The 16,293-nt window shown below is 35.3% G+C and overlaps 1 protein-coding gene across 1 annotated transcript in view; it reads left to right on the top strand.

Moving 5' to 3' along the window:
- LOC133583694 (plexin-A2-like) overlaps positions 1-16,293 on the top strand; it is a 452,088-nt gene that overhangs the window by 333,830 nt on the left and 101,965 nt on the right. Inside the window, exons 18-20 of the mRNA XM_061937663.2 lie at positions 5,544-5,783; positions 12,428-12,571; positions 14,714-14,948. Of these exons, the coding sequence (XP_061793647.1) occupies positions 5,544-5,783; positions 12,428-12,571; positions 14,714-14,948 (619 nt within the window). The remainder of the gene's footprint in view (positions 1-5,543; positions 5,784-12,427; positions 12,572-14,713; positions 14,949-16,293) is intronic.

Here is a 16,293-nt window from a genome sequence, read left to right as displayed (position 1 = left end):
AAATGTGTTTAATGATAATGCAAGCATGTTTAACACATATAGTTAATATTGTTAAAAAATTAAAGGTGTTTAATGATAATACAAGTATGTTTAATACATATAGTTAATATTGTTAACAACTTAAAGGTGTTTAAAGATAATACAAGCATGTTTAACACATATAGTTAATATTGTTAACAAGTTAAAGGTGTTTAAAGATAATACAAGCATGTTTAACACATATAGTTAATATTGTTAACAACTTAAAGGTGTTTAAAGATAATACAAGCATGTTTAACACATATAGATTCCTTTCTTTCATGAAGACAAGAATATAAGTTGGTGTATTACCTGATTCTGATGACTTGCATTGATTGGAATCAGACAGTGGTGCTGATAACGTCCGCATTTTCGAATGGAGGAGAAAAAAAGTCCTCCTTTCTGTCCAATACCACATGAAAGTGGTTGGTTTTTGGCATCTTATTTGTCCAGCTTCCGTACTCCTTTGTATACACTTTACAAGAAATACATTGGCGGCAAACTCCGTAGCTTGCTAGCTTGTGCACGCCATCTTTCTGAGACTCTTATTTTGGTAGCGCAACTGTGCAACTGTGCAGTCGGTCTTTGGAGTTTTGACGACAGGTACGGCGCCAGAGTCTGTTGAAATAAAGTGTTTCTCGCCTTCCAGTCGGTAATTTTAATGAGCTGGCAGCAGCCAGCGTCATCTCAAAAAACCCTCGGGTGCCGTGAATGTCAATCAAGTGACGAAAGTGACGTCATAGTGAAGATTTATGATCGCTCATTTTTATGACTATTTTTTTAATGCCTGGCTGGTGATCGACTGACACACCCTCCGAGATAGACCGGTAGCTCGCGATCGACGTAATGAGCACCCCTGTTCTAGACTGACCATGCGTCCTCTTTTCCCCGGACATGTCTTCTTTTGCGGGGCTGTCCGAGCGGAGTTTCTTAAATGCCTCAAATGTCCGGCATTTTGAGTTAGGGTTGCGTGTATTTTCAATGTACGTTCAGGGTTAAGAAGGGGTTAAAAACAAAACAAATTGTGCGCGCATCAGCATTGGTGAGGGAGGGGAGAGACGGAGAGAGCGAAAGAGCGAGGGAGTGGATTGATTGATTGAGACTTTTATCAGTAGATTGCACAGTACAGTACATATTCCGTACAATTGACTTGTTTAAGTCGGGGTCCACGTAAATCAATTTCTTTCAAACTGTCATTGCTCAAAACATAATATTGAATCAAAATCAATGTTATTATGAATTATTGACCTATTCAAGGTTCCGTTTATTTCACATCAAATATTCCACTTTGAAAAATATTTTTGGTGGAAGATTTTGCATATTTTGTGTGTGTGTGCCATTAAAAACATAGTTTTGTTTGACAAAAAAGGGCGTAAAACAAACAAACAAAAAAACAACATAAAAAAACGAAAACATTTTGAAATGAGGGATAGATGTGAAGTTGATGTAGACTCCAGAGATTTAAGCGTTAAATATAAAATGGCACACCATTATCATCATTTCATGACCCAAGGAAAACACTTTTTACACTTTTATACTGAAATAAATACAACTTATTAAATAAAAACATAGAAAAAACTACCAGCAGCGGTAAAGTTTAGATCCATGAAGGAAAGAAGAAAGTGAATGAATGTTTATAACTGAATGCATTTACATATGCATACAAATTTGTTTTGTTTTTTTATTATTTTTTTAATGAATGAAGTAGCGTTTATGACAACCTTTTTCCAAAACACAATATAGAATGTCAGATATAACAGCATATGTTTATCTTTTTATTTTTTTAAACGCCTACAAAAAAGTGGCACCCCAAAAATTTACTGTAGCACCCCATTTTTATGACTTGATGGGGTTCCTGGGACCCCATTTTGAAAATTCCTAGCACTGATCAACAGATTGTATTATTCTCCAGTGCAATAACAGTACTGAAATGAAGGCTAAAAGGGCATTAATGGGAGCTTTAAAAACATACTTGCCAACCCTCCCGGATTTTCCGGGAGACTCCCGAAATTCAGCGCCTCTCCCGAAAACCTCCCGGGACAAATTTTCTCCCGAAAATCTCCCGAAATTCAGGCGGAGCTGGAAGCCACGCCCCCTCCAGCTCCATGTGGACCTGAGTGACGTCAGGTGTGCAACACCATGTAAATCGTTGGCCAACCAAAAAGTAACCCCAGTATGCTATAGCCAACATTCACCAGGAGATGGCAACAGACAAACATAGATCACTCTATTACATTATTCCCCTTTTAGAAATGTATAGAAGTTACTCAAAATAAATAAACAACCCAACCAAAAAATGCAGCAGCTCAATTAAAAAACTGTACTTAAGACACATTCTTTTTTTTTTTTTAGTACTGAACTCTTAACCCTCATTTGTAAACAATAACATGCTTATTATACAAACAGTATTTGTACACCTTTAACACAGATTTTTATACTGTCTTCAGAGATTCAGTTTTTTGGGTGGTACTCGAAACCTTTCTGGGTACCTGCGAAAGGGTTGTTCAGCATGGTTGGAAAAATAGTGACAGAGAATAGAACAAGGATGGACAATTCAACCCTTAACTCAACAATGAGTAGATGAGTTATGTGTGTGTATATGTGTAAATAAATGAACACTGAAATTCAAGTATTTCTTTTATTTATATGTGTATATATATATATATATATATATATGTATATATATATATATATATATATATGAAATACTTGACTTGGTGAATTCTACCTGTAAATATACTCCTCCCCTCTTAGCCCCTCCCCCAACCACGCCCCCGCCCCGACCACGCCTCCCCACCCCCCGAAATCGGAGGTCTCAAGGTTGGCAAGTATGTTTAAAAAGAAGTAACTAAGTAGTTACTTTTCACAGTAACATATTACTTTTTGGTGTAAGTAACTGAGTTAGTAACTGAGTTACTTTTGAAATAAAGTAACTAGTAACTGTAACTAGTTACTGGTTTTCAGTAACTAACCCGACACTGCTCACTATAATGCTGAATTCATGACAGCCCTGGCCTTGTTTCTTTGCAATGAAATGCTGATGGAAATCAGCCTTTGGCTACAATCTGTCACATTTATATTTGTTATGTTCATTAATGTGCATTGTATCATGTCACAAAGTTATAACAAATGGTAACTTCCTATAAGGAGTTTTATTATACATCTATAAACAAGCTCATTGGTGTGTCTAGTGCACAGGTGTCAAACTCAAGGCCCGCGGGCCAGATCTGGCCCTCCACCTCATTTTATATGGCCCGCAAAAGCCCGGAAATAATATGTGTCAATAAAATACCTGATATTTTCTTTCTTTAATTTCTTACTAAAAGTATTAGGTTCTTTTTCTAGTTTGACAGAGCGAAAAAATAGTGTCCAATATTGCAACAAATATTATATTGTCTAACTTTGTTGGTCAAAATAGACTTAGACTTAGACTTCCTTTTTATTGTCATTCAAATTTGAATTTTACAGCACAGATAAGAACAAAATTTCGTTATATAAGCTCATGGTAGTGCAGGATAAAAAAGCAATAAGGTGCATATATAAATAAATAAAAATATATATATAAATAATATATATAATATATATATATATAAAATAAATAAATATATGATATATAAAATCCAAATAAATACTTAAATATCTACTTAACTTATGGTTTCGAAGCAAGTTATCCATCAAATTGTACACTATAAAAATGACCAATAGATTTTACTGTAAATTTTAGGGAGTTTTTTACAGAATTTTACTGTAAGTTGAAAAAAAACCGACCAATGTTTTTTTTTATTTTTTTACAGTAAAATTATGTCGACTGAGCTGTCGGGTTTTTTTTGTTTTTTTTAATCCACGGTTGATGATTTTATGGTACCACATTTTACTGTGGTAAAAAACTGGCAGCTGAGTTGCCAAAATAAAATTAAAAAGCGGTACTATATTTATATTTACAGTAATATGTTGTAAAAATAATAATAATAAAATAAAGTTAAAAGTTAAAGTACCAATGATTGTCACACACACACACACTAGGTGTGGTGAAATTTGTCCTCTGCATTTGACCCATCCCCTTGTTCACCCCCTGGGAGGTGAGGGGAGCAGTGGGCAGCAGTGGTGCCGCGGCCGGGAATCATTTTTGGTGATTAAACCCCCAATTCCAACCTTTGATGCTGAGTGCCAAACAGGGAGGTAATGGGTCCCATTTTTATAGTCTTTGGTATGACTCGGCTGGGGTTTGAACTCACAACCTACCGATCCCAGGGCGGACACTCTAACCACTAGGCCACTGAGTAGGTATAACACCATATATTTCACAGTAAAAGTCTGGCAACTAAGCTACCAGTTCTGTAAAAACAGTGGTCAAATCCACAGATTTGTTTTACTCTTTACGTTACCATCTATGGTCCGTAATATCATCAAAGGATTCAGAGAATCTGGAGAAATCACTGCACGTAAGCAGCTGAGCCTGTGACCTTCGATCCCTCAGGCTGTACTGCATCAACAAGCGACATCAGTGTGTAAAGAATATCCCCACATGGGCTCAGGAACTCTTCAGAAACCCACTGTCAGTAACTACAGTTGGTCGCTACATCTGTAAGTGCAAGTTAAAACTCTCCTATGCAAGGCGAAAACCGTTTATCAACAACACCCAGAAACGCCGTCGGCTTCGCTGGGCCTGAGCTCATCTAAGATGGACTGATACAAAGTGGAAAAGTGTTCTGTGGTCTGACGAGTCCACATTTCAAATTGTTTTTGGAAACTGTGGACGTCGTGTTCTCCGGACCAAAGAGGAAAAGAACCATCCGGATTGTTATAGGCGCAAAGTTGAAAAGCCAGCATGTGTGATGGTATGGGGGTGTATTAGTGCCCAAGACATGGGTAACTTACACATCTGTGAAGGCGCCATTAATGCTGAAAGGTACATACAGGTTTTGGAGCAACATATGTTGCCATCCAAGCAACGTTACCATGGACGCCCCTGCTTATTTCAGCAAGACAATGCCAAGCCACGTGTTACATCAACGTGGCTTCATAGTAAAAGAGTGCGGGTACTAGACTGGCCTGCCTGTAGTCCAGACCTGTCTCCCTATAAAATGTGTGGCGCATTATGAAGCCTAAAATACCACAACGGAGACCCTCGGACTGTTGAACAACTTAAGCTGTACATCAAGCAAGAATGGGAAATAATTCCACCTGAGAAGCTTCAAAAATGTGTCTCCTCAGTTCCCAAACGTTTACTGAGTGTTGTTAAAAGGAAAGGTGATGTAACACAGCTCTTTCCTAACTACTTTGGCACGTGTTGCAGTCATGAAATTCTAAGTTAATTATTATTTGCAAAAAATAAATAAAAGTTTATGAGTTTGAACATCAAATATGTTGTCTTTGTAGTGCATTCAACTGAATATGGGTTGAAAAGGATTTGCAAATCATTGTATTCCGTTTATATTTACATCTAACACAATTTCCCAACTCAGATGGAAACAGGGTTTGTACTTGAATTGATTTATGTCTGACTCGATGTGACTTGTGTGCAGGTGTGCAAAGTCCTCAACACCACCACCATCAGTTGCTTCGCCCCGTCTCTGCAGTCCGAGGACGACGGCGACCGGGAGAGCGTGAAGCGCGTGGACGAGTTTGGCTTCCTTTTCAACAACGTCCAAGCCCTGCTGACCTACAGCAACAGCAGCCTGGTCTACTACCCCAACCCCTACCTGGAACCCCTCAGCCTCTCAGGCATCCTGGAGCAGAAACCTGGCGCTCCCATCATCCTAAAGGTATGTGGGCTGCACACCACACGTGCTCCCATTATTGTTGAGGCGATCATGGGAAGGTGATCTTTGTGGGGAGGCGGTTACGTCCAAAATGTGATTTTTTAATTTATTGTAATAATTATTTACAGGTAATGAAAAAGTGGAAGAGTTTATGATTACATGGTTATTCCATACCAAGTATATTACACAACGTAGCAGCAACAGAAGCACACCAACAGCTAGTTAGCATACCAACTTTTTAAAGTACTTCACTTTTTCACATTTTGTTGTTACAGCCTTATTCCAACATGAAATAACTTCATTTGTGTCCTCAAAATTATACACACAATACCCCATACTGAGAATGTGACAAGGTTTTTCTGAGAGCTTTTTGAAATGTATTAGAAATACATACAAATACAACATTGAAACGTCTTTTTTGACAACATTTATTCAATGTCAGGTTGTGACGTTGATTTGACCATTGAAATTTAGTCATGTTTTCAACAATATTTTACAACACATATTCAACATTGAAACAACATGCCTTTTGACGACATTAATTCAATATCAGGTTCTGACGTTGATGTGACCATTGTATTTTTTTAATTTTTCCAACCAATATCCTGCAACACAAATTCAACATTGAAACAACTTACTTCTCGACAACGTTTATTCATAGTTGGGATCTGATGTTGATTTGACCGTTGAATTTTGGTAATTTTTCCAACTAATATTCTACCACACAAATACAACATTGAAACAATGTACTTTTTGACAACATGTATTCAATGTTGGGTTCTGACTTTGATTTGACTATTGAAATTTGGTAATTTTTCCCAACCAATATTTTACAACACATATACAACATTGAAAAAAAAAGCTTTCTGACAATGTTTATTCAATGTTGGGTTCTAACGCCTTTTCGACCGTTGAAATTTGGTCATTTTTCCAACCAATATTCTACAACACAAATACAACGTTGAAACAACATACTTTTTAACAACGTTTAATCAATGTCAGGTTGTGACGTTGATTTTAACATTGAAATTTGGTAATTTTTCCAACCAATATTTTACAACACGGATACATTGAAACATACTTTTTGACAATGTTTATTCAATGTTGGGTTCTAACGGTGATTTGACCATTGACCATTGTGTATATATATATATATATATATATATATATATATATATATATATATATATATATATATATATATATATATATATATTTATATATGTATATATATATTTATATATATAAATGTATATACATATATATTTATAGAGATCGACTCCAGCACCCCCTGTGACTTCGAACAGGACAAGCGGTAGAAAATATATATATATATATATATGTGTATATATATATTTATATATATAAATGCATATACATATATATTTATAGATATATATATATATATATATATATATATATATATATATATATATATATATATATATATATATATATATATATATATATATGTATATTTTCTACCGCTTGTCCTGTTCGGGGTCACAGGGGGTGCTGGAGTCGATCTCAGCTGCATTTGGGCGGAAGGCGGTGTACACCCTGGACAAGTCACTACTTCATCGCATATAGAAATACATACATATATATATGTATATATATATATATATATATATATATATATATATATATATATATATATATATATATATATATATATATATATGTATTTATTAGAGATGTCCGATAATATCGGCCTGCCGATATTATCGGCCGATAAATGCGTTAAAATGTAATATCGGAAATTATCGGTATCGTTTTTTTTATTATCGGTGTCGTTTTTTATTTATTTTTATTTTTATTTTTTAATTAAATCAACATAAAAAACACAAGATACACTTACAATTAGTGCACCAACCCAAAAAACCTCCCTCCCCCATTTACACTCATTCACACAAAAGGGTTGTTTCTTTCTGTTATTAATATTCTGGTTCTTACATTATATATCAATACAGTCTGCAAGGGATACAGTCCGTAAGCACACATGATTGTGCGTGCTGCTGGTCCACTAATAGTACTAACCTTTAACAGTTAATTTTACTAATTTTCATTAATTACTAGTTTCTATGTAACTGTTTTTGTATTGTTTTACTTTCTTTTTTATTCAAGAAAATGTTTCTAATTTATTTATCTTATTTTATTTTATTAATTAAAAAAAAAAAGTACCTTATCTTCACCATACCTGGTTGTCCAAATTAGGCATATTAATGTGTTAATTCCACGACTGTATATATCGGTTGATATCGGTATCGGTTGATATCGGTATCGGTAATTAAAGAGTTGGACAATATCGGAAAATCGGATATCGGCAAAAAGCCATTATCGGACATCCCTAGTATTTATATATATATATATATATATATATATATATATATATATATATATATATATATATATATATATATATATATATATATATATATATATATATATATATATATATATATATATATATATATATATATATATATATATAAATACATATATATGTATTTATATTTAGATGTATATTTTTATAAATATATATATATATATATATATATATATATATATATATATATATATATATATATATATATATATATATATAAATACATATATATGTATTTATATTTAGATGTATATTTTTATATATATATATTTAATATATATATTTATATATGTGTGTATGTATATTAGTTTTAATAAATTTTCCAAAAAATCTTTAAAAAAACATTTACATTGTCATCATGGGGTATTGTGTGGAGAATTTTGAGGACAAACATGAATGTATTCCATTTAGGAAAAAAGCTGTATCATAGCAAAATGTGGGAAAAGTGAATACTTTCTGGATGCACTGTCGCCCCAGCTGTTCATACCCATGTTTTTGGACCTGGCACTAATTAGTAGACCAGGAGACGCGGCAGTTAAATTTAGTAGAGGCATTAATTGGAGCATTTACAGTGCATACATCATGCTGAAGAGTTTATTTGCCAACATAAAAACACAGAAGTAGGCCTTGAGTATCTGCAACAGAAATATTGAGCAGTTAAGTGCTTCTGCTGTCATCGCTGACCGTAACGGCGCAAAGATGCGTTTATTCCTGGATCATCAAAGCGTCCTTCCTCAGGATCGATGAATCTAATCCAATTAGGTCATCTTCTTTTCATGTTCCAGGGTTGCAACATAATTAGCTGCTTCCACCGCACCTCACGTCTCTACACTCCACCAATCTGGTCCTCCTTAAAGATTGTCTTCTTTATTGTTTTGCAATATTAGTCTAGAAATATGATTTATGACATTTGAATTTGATTGGTATTCATTTATATGTAAATTAATTATTTACATGTGATGTAATCATTTATATGGTAATCATTTATATGTGATGTAATCATGTATATGTAATGTAATCATTTATATGTGATGTAATTATTTATATGTGATGTAATTATTTATATGTGATTTAATCATGTATATGTGATGTAATCATTTATATGTAATGTAATCATTTATATGGTAATCATATAATTGTGTGAACGGCCGAGCATTCTACACCTAAAAATCATCTATTTTTAATATCCCGCCACGACAGTTCGGCGCCCTCCACAGCCCACAGTTTTCATCCAATCAGAACCATTTCAGTATCAAAACGTTTGACCGGGAATCATGAGACCCCCCCCACCCCCCAAAAAATATCCCAAATTGCCCAGCATTCCCGGGTTTACTGGACATTTTTCACATTTTAAATGAATGGGCCAGTTTTAAAATACAGTGTTTTTTCTAAGTGTCAAAAAGTCTGGATTTTTTCTAAGTGTCAAAAAGTCTGGATTTTTTCTAAGTGTTAAAATATCGGGATTTTTTTCCAAGTGTCAAAATATCGGTATTTTTTTCTGTGTCAAAAAATCGGTATTTTTTTCTAAGTGTCAAAAATTCTGGATTTTTTCTCAGTGTCAAAAAGTCTGGATTTTTTCTAAGTGTCAAAAAGTCTGGATTTTTTCTATGTGTCAAAAAGTCTGGATTTTTTTCTAAGTGTCAAAAAGTCTGGATTTTTTCTAAGTGTTAAAATATCGGGATTTTTTTCTAAGTGTCAAAAAGTCTGGATTTTTTCCAAGTGTCAAAAAGTCTGCATTTTTTCTAAGTGTCAAAAAGTCTGGATTTTTTCCAAGTGTCAAAAAGTCTGCATTTTTTTCTAAGTGTCAAAAAGTCTGCATTTTGTCTAAGTGTCAAAAAGTCTGCATTTTGTCTAAGTGTCAAAAATTCTGTTGTTTTTTTAAGTGTCAAAAATTCTGGATTTTTTCTAAGTGTCAAAAAGTCTGGATTTTTTTCTAAGTGTCAAAAAGTCTGGATTTTTTCTAAGTGTTAAAATATCGGGATTTTTTTCCAAGTGTCAAAATATCGGGATTTTTTTCTGTGTCAAAAAATCGGGATTTTTTCTAAGTGTCAAAAAGTCTGGATTTTTTTCCAAGTGTCAAAAAGTCTGGATTTTTCTAAGTGTCAAAAAGTCTGGAATTTTTCTCAGTGTCAAAAAGTCTGGATTTTTTCTAAGTGTCAAAAAGTCTGGATTTTTTCTAAGGGTAAAAAATTCTGGTTTTTTTTTTAAGTGTCAAAAAGTCTGGATTTTTTCTAAGTGTCAAAAAGTCTGGATTTTTTTCTAAGTGTCAAAAAGTCTGGATTTTTTTCCAAGTGTCAAAATATCGGTATTTTTTTCTGTGTCAAAAAATCTGGATTTTTTTCTAAGTGTCAAAAAATCTGGATTTTTTTCTAAGTGTCAAAAAATCTGGATTTTTTCTAAGTGTCAAAAAGTCTGGATTTTTTCCAAGTGTCAAAAAGTCTGCATTTTTTTCTAAGTGTCAAAAAGTCTGGATTTTTTTCTAAGTGTCAAAAAGTCTGCATTTTGTCTAAGTGTCAAAAAGTCTGCATTTTGTCTAAGTGTCAAAAATTCTGTTGTTTTTTTAAGTGTCAAAAATTCTGGATTTTTTCTAAGTGTCAAAAAGTCTGGATTTTTTTCTAAGTGTCAAAAAGTCTGGATTTTTTCTAAGTGTTAAAATATCGGGATTTTTTTCCAAGTGTCAAAATATCGGGATTTTTTTCTGTGTCAAAAAATCGGGATTTTTTCTAAGTGTCAAAAAGTCTGGATTTTTTTCCAAGTGTCAAAAAGTCTGGATTTTTCTAAGTGTCAAAAAGTCTGGAATTTTTCTCAGTGTCAAAAAGTCTGGATTTTTTCTAAGTGTCAAAAAGTCTGGATTTTTTCTAAGGGTAAAAAATTCTGGTTTTTTTTTTAAGTGTCAAAAAGTCTGGATTTTTTCTAAGTGTCAAAAAGTCTGGATTTTTTTCTAAGTGTCAAAAAGTCTGGATTTTTTTCCAAGTGTCAAAATATCGGTATTTTTTTCTGTGTCAAAAAATCTGGATTTTTTTCTAAGTGTCAAAAAATCTGGATTTTTTTCTAAGTGTCAAAAAATCTGGATTTTTTCTAAGTGTCAAAAAGTCTGGATTTTTTCCAAGTGTCAAAAAGTCTGGATTTTTCTAAGTGTCAAAAATTCTGGATTTTTTCTCAGTGTCAAAAAGTCTGGATTTTTTTCCAAGTGTCAAAAAGTCTGGATTTTTTCTAAGTGTCAAAAATTCAGGGTTTTTTTTAAGTGTCAAAAATTCTGGATTTTTTCTAAGTGTCAAAAAGTCTGGATTTTTTTCTAAGTGTCAAAAAGTCTGGATTTTTTCTAAGTGTTAAAAAATTCTGGATTTTTTCTAAGTGTCAAAAAATCGGGATTTTTTCTAAGTGTCGAAAAGTCTGGATTTTTTCCAAGTGTCAAAAAGTCTGGATTTTTTCTAAGTGTCAAAAAGTCTGGATTTTTTTCCAAGTGTCAAAAAGTCTGGATTTTTTCTAAGTGTCAAAAAGTCTGGATTTTTTTCTAAGTGTCAAAAAGTCTGGATTTGTTCTAAGTGTCAAAAAGTCTGGATTTTTTCCAAGTGTCAAAAATTCTGGATTTTTTCAAAGTGTCAAAAACTCTGGATTTTTTCTAAGTGTCAAAAAGTCTGGATTTTTCAAAGTGTCGAAAAGTCTGGATTTTTTTTTGTGTCAAAAAATCTGGATTTTTTCTAAGTGTCAAAAAATCGGGATTTTTTCCAAGTGTCAAAAAGTCTGGATTTTTTCTAAGTGTCAAAAAATCTGGATTTTTTCTGTGTCAAAAAATCTGGATTTTTTCTGTGTCAAAAAATTTGGATTTTATCGTTCTACAATACCCTAAATTCTCAAAATGTTGCGATTCCAACCTTTCAACCAACCACCCACACTACTTTTCCGATATATTGAACGCAAAACATGTTTTCCCTTTCCCAAAATTCCAGGTTTTACCGGGATTTCCAGGAATTTTCTCCCCATTGACAATGAATAGAAAATATACAATCGACTCCATATCCCACAGCACACTCCACTCACCCTGGACATTCAAGACAGCATGTTTCCCGGTTCCGAAAATTCCCTGATTACCTGGAAAATACCCCCATTGCAAATGAATGGGCAACATACAAACCTCTCCATATCCCACATTTCTCAACGGATTCGAACCGTTCCACCATCCACACACTCCACTCATACAAGCATTTCAGTTCCACTCAAGTTTTCAACGTTTTGTTTCTATCTCCTGACAATGCAGGGCCGTAACCTGGTACCGTCGGCGTCGGGCGGGGCCAGGCTGAACTACACGGTGCTGATCGGCGACACGCCCTGCTCGCTCACGGTGTCCGACACACAGCTACTCTGCGAGCCGCCCAACCTCACCGGCCAGCACAAAGTCCTGGTCAGTCTAACTAGCGAACCTACCGAGTCTCTCTCCATGGCGGTCTTCATGTCTAAAAGGCCGATGGCCCGCCCAGATGTGGGTCGGTTTGTGCGGGTCGGCGCTCATTTGCTCCGCCAGTGTGTTTTGTAGGTCGGCGACAGGCTTTGTCTCCGTCATTGTGTGCCATTCACGGTCGGCTAGCTGGCCAATTACAACAGCACTTTGCCACGCGCAGGTATTGACTGGCACAAATTGGAAAAAAACTACAATTTTCGCAGACTTCAAAGTTGTCCGAGGATTACAAGGCCAAATATATTTAGTTTTTTTGTCTCCAACTATAGTATCTTGTATACACACTGCATGTACAGTAGTACCTCTGCTTATGACAGTGCTTGTAACGTAAAATATGTGTTATTCCACTCAATGTTATCATTGAAATTTATTTTAATTCAGTTTATCCTCAAAAACACCACCATTTTAATATGTAACACATTTTAGATAACGGATATAAGATCAAATACAATACAAAGAAAGTACTACAAACAACTACAGTAATTTTATGACGTAATGTGAGCAGACTTCTATGGTATCCCCTACCAGCTTCCTTGCCATTTCAAAATTATTTTACCTCCCTTGGCTAGTAAAATGTGTATGTAGATTATTACCGTATTTTCCAGTATTCAAGCCGCACCCACCAAAATAAATAAAAAATATTTTAGCCGCACCGGACTATAAATCGCAGTTATATGTTGGTACAAAAGTTTTTGTAAATGTTTATTTACATACCTTAATTGTTTCCAAAAGGTGCCTGTCACAAGGCAGTAAAACGGCTGATCAACCAAAACAGAAGTCATCGTCAAGGACCCACTAGCTCTCCAATCAGCTAAACAGACCTAATAACTGAATTTGGTGAATTTACTAAGGATTTTGTAAAAGTGAAACAATACAAAAAGAATGCCATTGTAATTTAATAATACTAACACAGACACTCGTAAACGTGTTAGTATGTTAGCTAATGCTAATGACGCTAGCTTCATTACATTAGGAATGCACGTACAAATGTGCATCACACATGGGACAGTTTAGTAAGTAAGAATTGTTTTAGTTACATTGTAAAACTTACAAACGTTGCTTGGACTGATGAATGAAGAATCCATACGAGTAGAAACGCTATGGACGAATAGTAGACAAAACGGCACTTGTACGTCCGGTTGAAAGCTCAGTCTAAACCAGTGGTTCTTAACCTGGGTTCGATCGAACCCTAGGGGTTCTGTGAGTCGGGCTCAGGGGTCAAAACACACCTGACTCATTGTGTAAATAAAAACTTCTCCCTGTCGGCATATTACGGATACGGCAACAGCAGAAGTCAGACTGTTTTGCAGGTGTGTAATTTGTTGTGAGTTTATGCACTGTGTTGGTTTTGTTGTTTGAACAAGATGATGTTCATGCACGGTTCATTTTGTGCACCAGTAAAAAAACATGGTAACACTTTAGTATGGGAAACATATTCACTATTAATTAGTTGCTTATTAACATGCAAATTAGTAACATATTGGCTCTTAACTAGTCATTATTAAGTACTTATTAATGCCTTATTCGGCATGATCTTATTATAACCCTAACCCGCTAACTCTAACCCTAACCAAATAACTCTAAATTAAGTCTTTGTTACTTAGAATATGTTCCCCTAGTGTCCAAAAAACTCTAAATTAAGTCTTTATTACTTAGAATATGTTCCCCTAGTGTCCAAAAAACTCTAAATTAAGTCTTTGTTACTTAGAATATGTTCCCCATACTAAAGTTCTACCAAAAACATATAATAACATTGTCTTAGAATTTGAAAAAAAGGCGGGTTCGGTGAATGCGCATATGAAACTGGTGGGGTTCGGTACCTCTAACAAGGTTAAGAACCACTGGTCTAAACAGAAGGGCACTCTGCAGTGAGCGAACTCGTCTTTGCTTGTTTATTTTGAAAACTATTTGCATTGTGGCCGCCAGAGAAGAAAAATCCATAGATTAGCCACACCGTTTTATAAGCCGCAGGGTTCAAAGCGTAGGAAAAAAGTAGCGGCTATATGCGATTTATGCTTGTGGTAGCTGGGGTTAGGGTATTTCTTGTCCACAATGTTTTCCTTGTATTATACCGTTGACTTTGTCCAGGTCCAAGTGGGAGGACTGCACATCTCTCCGGGTAACGTCCACATCCGCTCCGACAGCCTCCTCACACTCCCGGCCATCATGAGCATCACGGCCGGGGGAGGGCTGCTTCTGGTGGTGGTGGTCCTCGTCCTGCTGGCCTACCGGCGGAAGTCGCACGAGAACGACCTTACGCTGAAGCGCCTGCAGCTGCAGATGGACAACCTGGAGTCGCGCGTGGCTTTGGAGTGCAAAGAGGGTGAGGAGCCTAGCATGAAGTAGGCGGAGCTTATCCAACCTAGTGACTAGGTCCACGCAGAGATATTCCCACGCTGATTCCAACCCGAATCTCCTAACTGTGATTTTAAGAACTAATGTCCATACAGACGGAGCCATTGGTCGTGTAGTTGTTTACAAGGGGGGATTGGTAGGATTTTACCTGTTCCAATTCCACTTTTGACTCTGCGTAATGATTCGGTTCTTTATCGGTTCTCCTAACAGTTCTTTTTTGGAAAAAATTTACCAAAAAGGTGGGTTAGCATATTTGTTTCCGGTTTATTTGGGTAAGCACTCCATTTATGGAAATAGCATGGCTTCAAGTTCCACATGTATATCGTCAATGTCACTTCCACCTCACTCTCTCGGGTTCCGTCTGCTGCAACGTCTCACTCTTCCTTCGTGCTCGCTTCTACAAGCAGTAGTTCATCTTCGGTATATTCAGCTTCAAAAAGATAAGGTTGTGAATCCTCATTGGTCCAAAAATTGTCGTCTTCGTGGTGAAACGAGACGTCATTACTGTCTTTAGGAATCATTTAAAAATCGTTTTTGACCATTCCATCTTCAAAATGTTCCTCTTAGTTGGGAGAACAAATTCCTGAGTTTCCCGAAATTCTGAAATACCTCTATACCTATATGTCAACATTTTTTAACCGATTCCAAAAATCCTAACACCAACCCATTCATATCATCTAGGACAATTGTGCTATTATCAATATTTAAAAAAATTCCCGTTTTTCCAGAATTTCCCAAATTTCCAGGAATTTACCGTTCAAATGAATGGACGTATTTATAGTTCTACAATGCCATAAATTCTCAAAATTTCAACCATCCACCCACACTACTCTTCCGATATATCGAACGCAAAACATGTTTTCCTTTTCCCAAAAATTCCCGGTTTTACCGGGATTTCCTGGAACTTTCTCCCGAATGGGAAATAGACAATTTAGTACATATCCCACATTTCTCATTACATTTGAATTGTTCCAACATTCACACACTCCACTCACCCTGGACAATCAAACTACCATTTTTCAAGTTTAAAAAAAAATCCAGAAATTCCCGGTTTTGCAAAGCCCTATTTTCACTTTCCTGCGGGAAAGTTTTCACAGTCCACATTTTTCCACCGTTTTTGACCATTACCCCTTCAAAATATTCCTCTATGTTGGAAGAACAAATTCCCGGTTTTCCCGAAAAAAGATGGCAAGCGATTCCAAGGAATTGATAGACTTAGAACCGGTTTCTGATTCCCATTCCTATTGTTCACATATTTAATCCTTAATGTCTAAGACTAGATGTGACCATTCTACGTCCAAGACTAAATCTGA

Source organism: Nerophis lumbriciformis, linkage group LG03 (assembly GCF_033978685.3).
Source record: "Nerophis lumbriciformis linkage group LG03, RoL_Nlum_v2.1, whole genome shotgun sequence".
Classification (NCBI taxonomy): Eukaryota; Metazoa; Chordata; class Actinopteri; order Syngnathiformes; family Syngnathidae; genus Nerophis; species Nerophis lumbriciformis.
This window is presented reverse-complemented; position numbering and strand designations above follow the sequence as displayed.